A 14,339-nucleotide genomic window follows, 5' to 3' on the forward strand; every position below is an offset into this window, starting at 1 on the left:
AAAGTGGTTCCACTGAACACAGTGGAGGAGCTGCATCTGTTGCAGCTTTGGCTCCTGCTTTCTACAAATGTATGAAACCTACAGAAAATTGATTAACCAAATAATTTTGATATTGTACAAGAATAGTCCTTCATATTCTATTTAAATGTACAGCCGTTCAGTTGTTTGTGCAAGATTCTATTCTGAAATATCTTTGTGTTTAACAACAATATATATACAACTTACACATTCATTGTATTTGTACCAAAATACAGTATTCCATGTTTTCAACTCTCCATTTCAGCACTTTCCAGGTAAGATTCCATAGTGCAATGTTAGCTGAAGAAGGAGGATCTATTTACTTGACTGTACAATTGTTTATAATTCTGATTGTATCCTTCAGGGAAATAAGGTGGCATACAATAGGGGATCTTGAGTATCTAAGGAGGCTTTTTGAGCTGCTGCAGTACCATCTTGTAGGATGGTACACACTGCTGTCCCCCTTGAGTCAGCTGGAGCAATTAAATATTTAAGGTGGTGGATTGAGTGCAAATCAAACAGGCTGCATTGTCCTAGATAGTGTTGAACTTCTTGAGTGTTGCTGGAGCTGCACCAGTCCATGCAAGTGGAGAGTATACCATCACAGTCCAGACACATACTTTGTAGATGGGTAGGATCTGGGGTGTGAGTATCTGGGTTCCTTGCTGCAGACTTCCTAGCTTACTCTCATAGTTACAATTATTATACAGCCTTTTCTGATTGATGATAACCTCCAAGATGTTGACAGTGTGAATCCACATGATAGTGTTGTTGGATGTCAAGGAAAAATGGTCCAATTCTCTGTTGTTGGAGATGATCACTTGTGTGGCCCCTGCTACTTACTAACCTAGCCTGAATGCTATTCAGATCTTACTGCGTGTGGTGGCACATACTTCAAACCTCTAAGACAGCATTAGTTTATTTTCATTTGTTGATTTGCAACTGTTCACCTCTCTGAAAATTGATTCTTTAAGTCAAAAAAAAATTGAAAATCTAGAATTTCTCTTCCTGGGTAGAACAAAAACTGTAAATTATCAAAGTATTTGATTTATGGTTTCAGGTAAATTTATCCAAAGGGCTGTGTACATATTGCTACAATCAGTCTATCTGGTATATATTCCACCAAAACATCAATATTTTTATGTAAAGAAGGTGAATCTGTTAAATGTATTTTATCACATATAGTATGGTACTTTAAGGGGTTGATGATTGAGAAGAGTGTATCTAGGTCAATGGCTCACCTAGCAGGTTAGGAACAGAATAATAAGCATACACTGTGTGACGTTATTGAGATGAATTCTTATTTTTTAATGAATTAACAACAAGCAATTTGAAAAAGCCAGAGATTAGAAACTTATTTACATTTTCTTCTATTTCTTAGCATCAACTAGCAAAAGATATTAAATTTGGCCAGCACCCCTTGACTCTCACTGGGAAAAGAATGGAAGATTCTGGAGCTAATTCAGAGGTTGATCAATTTCTCCGCAGTACAAAGGAACAACCTGCTTTGCACGATACCAAATTACCAGCCTCAGCACCTAAGGTGAGTTTTCAGTCAGCACTAGATTTTGTCTGTAAATCTAGCGCTTTGGATAAAATTTGCTCTTTTTCTTTTGAAATTGACAGTTTCTGATAACGTGCTGGCAGAGTTTTGTCATTTAAAAACCCACAATAAAAGTTCTAATTAGAAAGTTTTGCTTTGTATGATTGGAGCAATGAAGCAACACTCAGAAGATGTATATTGTAGGAGGGGTAGCTGTTTAAAGTTCCGATATTAGACCCTTCCTGATTAAGGGGCCATTTGCTTCATGAGAAATAGTTTGTGATTTTTTTTCCCATTGTTTACAAACATGGGGTGGAATTCTCCCTTCCTGGAGCAGTATGGGAAATGGGAGAAAGTTGAGAAAAGATACTGAGAATGTAGAAAGTCTCAATCACAACATTGAAAAAGATGTTTACGATTTCGCCTTTAATTTTTAAATGGCAACTTCAGCATTTTGCTACTGAGTGACGACTACATTACACGTTGCTAATTGCTGAGCTTACCTTGTTTGTACATCTGTCACGAGAAACTAGACAGTGCAAATTCCAATCAGATAAGCCAGAGCAGGTAGCTAGTGACTGCAGCTCACTGATAACTTGTCCTAACCATCATTCAGCTACGTCTTCGGCACAAATTCCATCCTTGCTCCTTGGCCACCAACCTCCTTCGGCCTTTGTCCATACAAGTTGGCAGTGGCAAACCACCAGCCTCATCATACCAGCTCTCTGACTAACTGACACAACATTTCAACCTTTCAGCACTTTACCTTGGAACTCAAGTATACCTATAGCTTGGATGCTTCTCCAGGTCACTTTACACACCAGAACCAGAAGTCAATGCCACAGTCGGCACGCTGACTCTGATCACCATGCAGAGCGGCTGTACACTTACAAAAACACAGAGCTTAGTGGGAACATTCACAAACACGTACCTTATGTATCCACATTTTATGGTTCTTGGCTTCCTTTCTTAGCTCTTGTACGCTTTGTGTTTACTAGGAAGCAGTAAGACTCTGTGCCTTGCCCTGCTTTTTATTATACAGTCTTTAGTGCTAAGTTACAGAATGGCAGCCTCTGTAGCTTGCATTGCTTCTCAGTGTAGATAGAATGCAGCTTATCTGTGGCAGGGAACATTGAACAGTAAAGGGGATGGGCATGTCATTGTATGGTACTGGGCTATAACAGTATCACACCTGCAACACATGGCAACAGCTTATGTGGCAAATACACTGTTTATGTTTCAAGCAAATGACCAATCAAAGAGGAGCAGATGTTACTGGGGTCAAGGGGTCTATTGCCAGCCAGTGCGTGTTGCCACAGTCAACTCCATAGTCAGACAGGAGCTCAGTCTGGGAATCTGTGTCCTTGCAGTCTACTGATTGAGCCACTGTCACAATGGCAGGTCAAGTGCAACCAATCTGAGGATTACAAGTTGGTCTGTTGGGGTGATGTAGAGGCATCAGTTTGGGGAGCAGTGGGCTAATTTTTCCAGCAATGAGACAGGAATGGATTGAGTATTATGGGAGTTGATAAAAAGTGGAGTTGGAAAGGCACAGCAGGTCTGGCAACATTGGAGGAGTAGGAAAGTTGATGATTCAGGTTGAGTCCCTTCATCAGGATTGGGTAATGTATAATGGATGAGCAGCAGTTAGTGGCAATGCATGTGGACAGTGGTGAGGTGTCTAGCATGAGTTAATAGGAATGTCAGAGGGCAGGAAATGTTAGTAGTTTTGGAGAATATGGTGGCTGAGATCTGTTGAGTAGGCATTGTGATGTAAGATGTGTGATTTATATATATCATTTATGTTTGGATTTTGAACTAGTGGTATGTGGGTTTGTTCTATATTTCTGAAATGTCTGACCTTTTAGGTATTTCTGTAGCCACAGTGATTTTTTTTTGTTGAAACAGTCTGACAGAGATAGTTCAGGGAGGCTAATGGGAATTTGTTTACTTTGTGAGAATTGACAAGCAAACAAAGTAAATAAGGTGGTGCGTTAGGCATTCAAGTAGAAGATTCTAGAATTGATGCTTTAGGTGTAGGGGAAGCACTCATAATTTTGGGACGGGAGGAAAGCTTTTTTTGTTTCAGTGAGGCAGTTTGCAGATGTCTTAGCTGAAACTGCATGTGTAAACAAGAAGTAGTGGTCAATTTAGCAAAGTTGACTGATGGTTGGTTTGTAATAGAGAGTGACACCAACAATTTGGGCTCCATTCCCACACCAGCTGAGGTTACCATGAAGGATCCTCCTTAAGCTTTCCCTTGTCTGAGGGCAGATGACCCTCAGGTTAACTCACTACTAATCGTCTCTCTCTCTCAAATGAGAGAGCAGCCTGTGATCTGGTAAGACTATAGTGACTTTACCTTTACATTTACCTAAGAAACACAGGTAATTTTAGGACTATTAAGAAAAGGATTATGTCAGCTTAGTTTAAAAATTTCAGACCATTAATATTTCGGTAATATTGGGTTAAACCCCTGAAGCTGGGACAATCTGAGTTTGGTTCCATGAAGGCTCCAGGAAGAGGCCATCAGTCTTAAATACAATAATTTATGTCACAATTAAATTAAGCTAAATTAATGTAATCTGTACAGATATTGAAGAGAAGAGAATTCTATCTGGTGTGAGTACTATAAAGCAGTGGATGAAAATGGAATAGCGTAGGATAGATAGACTTCAGGTTGGTTCCACAGGTCAGCGCAACATCAAGGGCTGAAGGGCCAACACTGCGCTGTAATGTTCTATGTTCTACGTCAGTGCTTTTGGGATTAATGTAATAGCATTTACCATGTGTTTTGAAATTTTAAAGTTGTGTTATATACAAATAATTTGGTTTATGTTATTTTATCTTCATCTCTTTTGCATACTTCTCCATTTTTTTGTTAAGGCCAAATCTTCAGCATTGTGTGTCTGCGTTACAATAAAAACAAATCAAAAACTTATCATGCCAGATTTCAGTCTGAGATCTGACTTGTTTGGTAATAACATCATCTGGGATGATAACGACATGTAGTATGTAATAGTGAGAACTGTAGTTCATGAGCTTTCGTGAGAAATGTGTGGTGACCTGGTGACATTGAAGTAGCAGAGAGAGGATGGTGACACTTATCCTTGCACAGAGCAAAGGATCGTTGACCTACTTCATGTTCTTCTCTTTAACCCGTGACACAACACTGACCTGGGCCACTATCTGGGTCCAGGTTGTCTGTGTCCGATGGCATGGCTTCCTATGGCAGTCAGCCAGGAAAGGCACTGTGGTCTTTTCCAAACTAACTCCCCCGACCCCATCTACCGGCTCCACGTACCTGACCCTGACTTTGAGTCTGTGTTTTCTCCTCTCTGGGTCATGTCCTCAATAGTGACAGCCACAGTGTGAGGGTCAGTTTGTATCTTGGATGGTGTGCAGCAGGGCTTTGTATATGGTGCTAGCTGGGGCCCCTTCAGTGGCCTGCACTGCCGTCTCTCCTGCTGTGAGACTCTATCAGAAGGGAGCTGAAGGGGCCATCTACATTAATTAGGTGAAGAGCGGAAGATTACATGAGAAAATCCACTCCAATCCATGAATCTCACTTGACAAAACTTAACTGAAAATGGGAAAATTCCACATGTTGTATCAATACATTGTTTTGTTGATTACATGTGTCTTCATATTGTCATGGAGTCAAAGCACTTATGCGAAATAGGAATGGGACAATTACATTGCCCTTGCACATTGACTACTTTATCCAAACACTTTTGATGATTGCCATAATAAGTAAAATATCAGCCTAAATTTTAGAAAGTTAACCTCTTTATCTCAGAAAGTAAGTTTGATGTATTCTATTTGCTTGCAGCAATTTACCTTGGTTTGAAACTAAAATGGATTATTATATGGATGGAAAGCACAAGGGGCTGGTGGGAAAGTAAATTGAGTATTACATGTGCCTGGTTGGTGCATTTTTAGCAGAGGGGCACATAAAATAGGGCAGGTGTTCAGCCCACCACTTTCCCACACAATCCTGACCCACCCACATGATAAAGGATATGGTCAGGCACCAAAATGAGCACACTCCCCAACATATGTAAATAAATAATTAAATGCTAATTAATCTTGTTATGCTGACTGAAATAAACCTTCAGTAGCTGGCATCCCATCACCAATCACCCTTTATTTACAAATGCATAGCTTTTGACAATAGCACTGCCTCTTGCTGAGTCAGACATTCCGGAGCTCAATATCCCAGATATCCTTTTTATGTAAGAGCTGAAAATATGTTGCTGGAAAAGCGCAGCAGGTCAGGCAGCATACAAGGAGCAGGAGAACCGATGTTTCGGGCATGAGCCCTTTTTCAGCAACACATTTTCAGCTCTGATCTCCGGCATCTGCAGTCCTCACTTTCTCCTAGAACCTTTTTATGTCAGTCAGGTCTCCCTGATTGGACCAGATTAACAGCTCCTCTCAGAGAACTCATATTGTATGAGGTCTAGCTGGCTGACCTCGCTACAAACACTACACTGACTCAATAATACTGCAGGTTTGGTTAGGCAGGCAGAAGTGAGCATATTTTAAAAGTATGTCGGAATTAATGCGGTGTACTTTCGGAGGGTGCCTGTAGTGCATTGGGGATATCCCACTAGAAGCTCGTACTCTCCTTTCCAAGTCACACAGACCTTAAAAGATATCCTCCTTACCATCACCTCCCTAAGATCCCCAAGCCTTCCCCAACCTGTACCTCTTGCTCCAGAGTCCTTTCTCTTGGGACTGATTGTAGTTCCATGACTCCCCATTATGGACCTCTAGCACTGTCGGCACTGTGGGAGCTGGTAGCCACCGTTAGAATTTTGCTGTTGCTCAGATGGCTGGTCTTCATCCCACTCAAGGGCAGAGGTTCCACTCTGTGTTAAGTTAGCCCATTAACACCCTGTCATGGCTATGAAGAAGGCTTGTTTCAAGTCTGTCGGCTGGCTGCTAATTTGCCATCAAACGAAGATGAATCATTCACTCCCCCACTAGTCCCCCTGTGATTTCCATCCACACACTCATAGAGTCATACAGCATGAAAATAGGCCCTTCTGCCCAACTTGTTCATGCTGACCAGGTTTCCTAAACTGAACTCATCCCAATTTCCTGCATATGGACCCCGAATCCCACTAAACCTTTACTATCTATGTACCTGTCCAGATGCCTTATAAATGTTGTAATTGTACCCACCTCCACCACTTCCTCTGGCAGCTCATTCTATACATGCACTACCCTCTGTGTGAGAAAGTTGCTCTTCAGGTCCCTTTTAATTCTTTCCCCTCTCATTTAAACCTGTGCCCTGTAGTTTTGGACTCCCCTACCTTGGCTATTCATCTTGTCTGTGCCCTTCATGAGTTTATGAACCATTAGCCTCCTCCACCTTCTACACTGCAGGGAAAAAGTCCCAGTCTGTCCAGCCTCTCCTTATAACTCGGTACCATTCTCGTTAAATCTGTTTTTCATCCTTTCTAGTTCAATAACATCCTTCCTATAGCAGGGCGACCAGAATTGTACTCCAAATGGGGCCTTACCAATGTCTCATACAGCTATAACATGTCCAAATCCAATACTCTGAATGATGCAGGCATGTGTGCCAAATGCCTTCTTCACCACCTTACCTACCTTAGGGATAAAAACATTCTAAGATTCTGATGTTTCCATTTGTTGTAGCTAACCAGAAGAAAATCTTTGAGGTGATAATTAGAAACTAATAATTTGGAGGGAAATTATATGAGAGCAGACAATTGGGTAGATTTTGCAACAAATTCACACTACACAACAGTGACAAATAGGTTTAGAAAGTGGACTCTGCAGTACAGCCTTTTACTGCACTGCAGGTGGAAATGTGTGTCCACAATTGTAACCACAATATCAGCAATACTGAGTTTGCCAGACAGGATGTTATAAAGGCCAAATAGAGCGTGTCCTTTTGCCAATAAAATATGAGAGTTGGGGGCTTTATATATCAAATATATCTCTTGCAATTGCAGTTTTTGCCTGAGTGATCAGCGATAGTACTGATTGGCTTGATGAAAACCAACTGCACACAAAGTGCAGTTCAGACATGTCAAGTACCGATCATCACAACTTCTGGTTCTGAGACCTCTAACCATGGTCCCAACTCCAAACTCCAAGAGACCACTTTTCCCAAATCCAGATCTGATGCTCAGACCTAATCCAGAAAACCTAAACCATGCCAACAGCACTTCCTAACCCCAACTTGAAACTCCCAACACTTTTTCCCTGAACCACAATAAACCCTGGATCATTCATCTGAGGCCCAACCTTTCCTTATCCAGATGTTTGCGATCTTATTTCATTTCTTTCCTGAGCATTGATAGACAAATCTGTGTGGTTTCTACCCACATGCTATCTCTCTTATATTCAGGTCTGATGTCCAAAATTCCAGGCTCTTTCGATCTCCTCATGTTCCTCCTGGCTGTTTATACTCCAGGGCAGCTGTCCAAACATGAGCAGTACTAAATTTCTAGGCTCCAATATATGTAGATATAGATCTTAAAACTGACATTGCAAATAATAATCAGTACACTAAACATTGTTAGAGTCTTTATTTCTGTAGTGCATTCTTGAAATTAATTCCATATCAGTCATTCAATGTATTCTGTTCAACAGAGGTCAATTTTGGGATCACAACTATTCCTATTATGCATTAATGATCTGGAAGAAGGAACTGAAGTCATTGTTGCTAATTTTGCGGTGACAGAAAGTTAGGTGGAGGGGCAGGTAGTGTTGAGGAAGCAGAAAGGCTGCAGAAGGACTTGGACAGGCTAGGAGAGTGGGCAAAGAAGTGGAATGTAATGTGGGAAAGTATGAGATTATATACGTTGATAGGAAGATTAGATGCATTGACTATTTTCTAAATGTGGAAGGGCTGCAGAAATCTGAAGTACAAAAAGGAGTTAAGCGATCTAGTTCAGGAGTCCCTTAATGTTAATGTGCAAGTTCAGTTGTCAATTAGGAAGATAAATGCAGTCTTGCAGAGGGCTAAAATAAAAGAGGAGAAATGCAGGGCTGAAGCTGTATGATGCTCTGGTCAGACCATATTTGGAATATTATGATCAATTTTGGACACTGTATCTAAGGAAGGATAAGCTTGTATTGGAGGGGGTCCAGAGGAGGTTTACAAGAATGATCTGGGGATGAAGGGCTTGTCGTATGAGGAGAATTGAGGATTCTGGAACTGGACTTGGTGGAGTTTAGAAGGAAGATGGGGAGAATCAAATTGAAACGTACAGAATACTGAGAGGCCTGGATAGAGTGGACATGGAGAAGATGTTTCCACTGGTTGGAGAGAATAAGACTCAAGGGCATAGCCTCAAAGTAAAGGAATGACCCCATAGAACTGAGATGAGGAGGCATTTCTTTGGTCAGAGGGTGATGAATCTGTGGAACTCCTTGCCATGGAAGGCTGTGGAGGGCAAGTCATTGAGTGTATTTGATACAAAGATAGGTTCTCGATTAGTAAGGGATCCTGGACCATGGGGAGAGGGCAGGAGAATGGGGTTGAGAAACCTATCAACCATAATTGAATGGTGGAATAGACTTTTTTTTAGATTACTTACAGTGTGGAAACAGGCCCTTCGGGCCAACAAGTCCACACCGATACTAACCCCCTGAAGCGCAACCCACCCAGACCCATTCTGCTACGTTTACCCCTTCACCTAAAACTACAGGCAATTTAGCATGACCAATCCACCTGACCTGCACATATTTGGATTGTGGAAGGAAACCGGAGCACTTTGAGGAAACCCACGCAGACATGGGGAGAATGTGCAAACTCCACACAGAGAATCGCCTGAGGTGGGAATTGAACTCTGACGCTGTGAGGCAGCAGTGCTAACCACTGTGCCACCATGCCGCCCATTGATGGGCAGAATGGCCTAATTCTATGCATGTATGTTATGGACTGTATGGAATGATGGAAAGATCAGCTGAACTGAATATTACTGCACCTTTAAACATTTAGCCTTAGATGTAAAGTTAGTATGTATTTCAAAGGTACAAAGGGCTTTTTGTTACATTGTTTAATGTCAACACTTTCCATTATCTTCCGTAATTATTTTCACTTTTATAATCATCAACATTTTTTAATCCATCCTTCCATTTCATTTTCCCTTCTCAGTCCAATGACCCATCCAATCGGCTTAGTTCCTTGAGTTTAGATGAAACAAGAGTTGAAGCAGAAGAGCAGGTAACAAAAATTTTACATCACTAAAAAATGGTTGGTCAGTTTATTTACAAATTGCAAGCTGAGAACTGAATGTGTAAATGAACAGTAATGACAAAATTGTCACCATTTTACAACACATATACAGCCTGTAGTCTGATATTCCAGCTAGCACTAGGATTAGTTTTGTCATACTGGATTAGTGGTGCTGGAAGAGCACAGCAGTTCAGGCAGCATCCAACGAGCAGCGAAATCGACGTTTCGGGCAAAAGCCCTTCATCAGGAATAAAGGCTTTATTCCTGATGAAGGGCTTTTGCCCGAAACGTCGATTTCGCTGCTCGTTGGATGCTGCCTGAACTGCTGTGCTCTTCCAGCACCACTAATCCAGTATTTGGTTTCCAGCATCTGCAGTTATTGTTTTTACCTCGTTAGTTTTGTCATAATCTAGCACTGTATACCAATTCTTAATCATAAACAGTAAGTTTATGGAAACACACAGAAACTTAAACACAGCAGCCTACATTTACACTGCTGAATTAGGGTAGTGGGAAACAGAAAATTTCTAAGTTTGGTACACTCACCTTGGGAGAAAGTGTTCAAATGGCAGGCTGAATGAATTTTTGTTCTATATTCATTCACAGGGTTGTGAGTTTCTCTGACTAGGCCAGCAGTTATTGCTCATCCTTAATTGTTCAATTAAGGAGACAGTAAGAGTTAACCACAAATCAAAAAGAAGAGTCCACCACATTGGATTCACATGTGGGGTCAGACAAAGTAGTTTCATTCCCTAAAGAACATTGGTGAGCCAGATAGTTTTTTCTGACAATTGCCAGTGGTTTTGTGGTTATCATTAGACTTCTATTTCCATATTTTATTCATTTCAAATTCCACCATCTGCCAAGCCAGGATTTGAAGCTGAGTCCCCAGAACATTATCTGGGTTTTTGGATTAATAGTGCCACCATACCAGTGCTTAATTTCAGTGTTCACATATGTAGGATGAAGGTGTGCCCTCTGTCCCCCAGACAATCTAGGAGGCCACAGTGACTGCCAAGTGCTGAGGTGGACTGTTAAAAAGGCCTTGTTTCTCTGAAAGTTTGCCCCCATTGTTTCCTGATTATTGGCCCTTCTGTACCTCTTTAACAGTCCCACCCACGTGCCAAGCCCATATGTGTCAAACATCCCAGTATCCAACATAGGTCAATCTAAGAAGCTATGCTCAGATAGGCATGGGGTCAGATAGCACGGAAACAGACCCTTCAGTCCAGTTCATCCTTGCCGTTCAGATATCCAATCTGACCTTGTCCCATTTGCCAGCATTTGGCCCATATCCCTCTAGACTCTTCCTATTCATAATTCTCATCCAGATGCCTTCTAAATGTTGTAATTGTACCAGCCTCCACCACTTCCTCTGCCAGCTTGTTCCACACATGCATCACCCTCTGTGTGAAAAAGTTACCCCTTCAGTCCTTTTTAAATCATTTCCCTTCAAACCAATGCTCTCTTGTTATGGATTCCCCCACCCCAGGAAAAAGAACTTGGCAATTCACCCTATCTATTCACCTCATGATTTTATAAATCTCCATAAGGTTAACCCTCAATCTCCAACACTCTTCAGCCTCTCCCTATAGCTCAAACTCTCCAGTCCCAGCAACATCCTTGTAAGTATTTTGTGTACCCTCTCAAGTTTAACAACACCCTTCCTATAGAAGAATGACCAGAACCATATGCAGTATTCCAAATGTGGCCTCGCCAATATCCTGTACAGCTGCAGCATGACATCCCAACTCCTGTACTCAGTGCACTGACTAATGAAGGCAAGTGTGCCAAACACCTTCTTCACATCCTGCCCACCTGCTAGTCCACTTTCAAGGAATTGTGCACCTGCACCCCTAGGTCTCTTTGTTTGGCAACACTCACCTGAGCCCTACGAGTAAATGTTTAAGACCTACTCTGGTCTGCTTTACAAAAATGCAACACCTCACATTTATCTAAACTAAAATCTCTCTGCCAGTCCTTGAGGAGATGAAGTTCTAAATATCTCTGATAAAGTTCACTATTATTAAGAAAAAACTCCCATTCATCAATGCCCATTTAAACTTTTTAAATCCTCTTAAGTACTTAATCCCATTTTGAAACATCAGCTGTGTATTTGTAACCACACATTGGAGACATCCAATGTTTTAATAACCTCTTTGAACTTTAAACAAAATAGCAAAACAGTGCACCTGCACACTCACCACCTTCACACTCCCCACCACCAGCAGTAACTCGACTGTGAGACTGTGGAAGGCAGCCAAACACTGACAACACTATTAGCAGGGATATGTCAACAAACAAAGAATGAAATCGCTAGGACATATCCTTTTTCAACTCTCACGTGCAGGCAGAAGTTTGTCTTCAGATGTGTTATCCATTTAATGATGACTTTCTGATACTTCTCTACAATTTATCTGCCCTTTAAAAGCATTGTTGACATCTCTAAAAATTTCTAACCCCCTCATGCAGAAACCTTGTGAAAATGTGGTTTCTTTGAACTCAGCACTGATTTCAAATAGGTAAAAACAATAACTGCAGATGCTGAAAACCAAATACTGGATTAGTGGTGCTGGAAGAGCACAGCAGTTCAGGCAGCATCCAACGAGCAGCGAAATCGACGTTTCGGGCAAAAGCCCTTCATCAGGAATAAAGGCAGTGAGCCTGAAGCGTGGAGAGATAAACTAGAGGAGGGTGGGGGTGGGGAGAGAGTAGCATAGAGTACAATGGGTGAGTGGGGGAGGAGATGAAGGTGATAGGTCAAGGAGGAGAGGGTGGAGTGGATAGGTCGAAAAGGAGATAGGCAGGTCGGACAAGTCCAGACAAGCCAAGGAGACCGCAATTTCCCTTCCCACGTGGTTAAAGATGCCCTCCAACGCATCTCGTCCACATCCCGCACCTCCGCCCTCAGACCCCACCCCTCCAACCGTAACAAGGACAGAACGCCCCTGGTGCTCACCTTCCACCCTACAAACCTTCGCATAAACCAAATCATCCGCCAACATTTCCGCCACCTCCAAAAAGACCCCACCACCAGGGATACATTTCCCTCCCCACCCCTTTCCGCCTTCCGCAAAGATCGTTCCCTCCGTGACTACCTGGTCAGGTCCACACCCCCCTATGAACCACCCTCCCATCCAGGCACTTTCCCCTGCCACCGCAGGAACTGTAAAACCTGTGCCCATACCTCCTCCCTCACCTCTATCCAAGGCCCTAAAGGAGCCTTCCACATCCATCAAAGTTTTACCTGCACATCCACTAATATCATTTATTGTATCCGTTGCTCCCGATGTGGTCTCCTCTACATTGGGGAGACTGGGCGCCTCCTCGCAGAGCGCTTTAGGGAACATCTCCGAGACACCCGCACCAATCAACCAAACCGCCCCGTGGCCCAACATTTCAACTCCCCCTCCCACTCTGCCGAGGACATGGAGCTCCTGAGCCTCCTTCACCGCCGCTCCCTCACCACCAGATGCCTGGAGGAAGAACGCCTCATCTTCCGCCTCGGAACACTTCAACCCCAGGGCATCAATGTGGACTTCAACAGCTTCCTCATTTCCCCTTCCCCCACCTCATCCTAGTTTCAAACTTCCAGCTCAGCACTGTCTCCTTGGCTTGTCTGGACTTGTCCGACCTGCCTATCTCCTTTTCGACCTATCCACTCCACCCTCTCCTCCTTGACCTATCACCTTCATCTCCTCCCCCACTCACCCATTGTATTCTATGCTACTCTCTCCCCACCTCCACCCTCCTCTAGCTTATCTCTCCACGCTTCAGGCTCACTGCCTTTATTCCTGATGAAGGGCTTTTGCCCGAAACGTCGATTTCGCTGCTTGTTGGATGCTGCCTGAACTGCTGTGCTCTTCCAGCACCACTAATCCAGTAACTGATTTCAAATGGCCTTGTTGATTTCAATCTTCCCATATTTGGAGTTCTGTCTTGTTCCCATTCTTTCCCCATAACCAGACACATCCCCTTTCCAACAAAAATAAGATCTTCCTGAAATGAGGGGTGGGACCTCAGGACCCCCAGCACTCCCCATCATTTTGGAGAGAACTGACCCAGTGTTTTTGTTTTGTTTGAAATCTCAGAATCCATGGCAGTTTGTTTTCATTTTTGTTTAAACAAGATTTTCTTCCATTCCGTGACTGTATTTTGTAACTCTTTTCATTTTTAAAATTTAAGGTGTTCGTAATGATGACAGCTGTGTTTTTTTTTAGGTTTCAACTGTTCGATCTTTATGGCCCAGTCGATCTCTGTCATTAGTGACTTCTGGTGGGACCATTGAGTCTATTAACCTGGATGCTGTTCCACAGTCTGTGAGACGCCTGGACAACACAGCAGCGAAACATAAACTCTCTGTCAAGCCAAGAAATCAAAGAATCTCAAAGAAACATGGGAGACTTGCACAGGTATATGTATTGTTAAAATTCATTGTGAGAATTTTGTATGTTTTTGTTCTTCAATTTGGAACAGTTTTCAAACACCATGTGACCCGTGTGATATAATATCAGTGAGATAACAGTTGGGGCTCCAAAGGAAGATCACATCCAT

General features: G+C 42.5%; 1 protein-coding gene across 14 annotated transcripts in view; it reads left to right on the forward strand.

Annotated features, from left to right (window-relative positions):
• cracd (capping protein inhibiting regulator of actin dynamics) overlaps positions 1-14,339 on the forward strand; it is a 232,375-nt gene that overhangs the window by 183,764 nt on the left and 34,272 nt on the right. For 13 of the 14 annotated variants that reach the window (XM_072569643.1, XM_072569608.1, XM_072569616.1 and 10 more), the window contains 3 exons: positions 1,400-1,561; positions 9,705-9,773; positions 14,006-14,197. In XM_072569643.1, coding sequence (XP_072425744.1) covers positions 1,400-1,561; positions 9,705-9,773; positions 14,006-14,197 — 423 coding nt within the window. The remainder of the gene's footprint in view (positions 1-1,399; positions 1,562-9,704; positions 9,774-14,005; positions 14,198-14,339) is intronic. The other variant, XM_072569669.1, reaches the window with a different exon arrangement.

Source organism: Chiloscyllium punctatum, chromosome 1, assembly GCF_047496795.1.
Source record: "Chiloscyllium punctatum isolate Juve2018m chromosome 1, sChiPun1.3, whole genome shotgun sequence".
Taxonomy (NCBI): domain Eukaryota; kingdom Metazoa; phylum Chordata; class Chondrichthyes; order Orectolobiformes; family Hemiscylliidae; genus Chiloscyllium; species Chiloscyllium punctatum.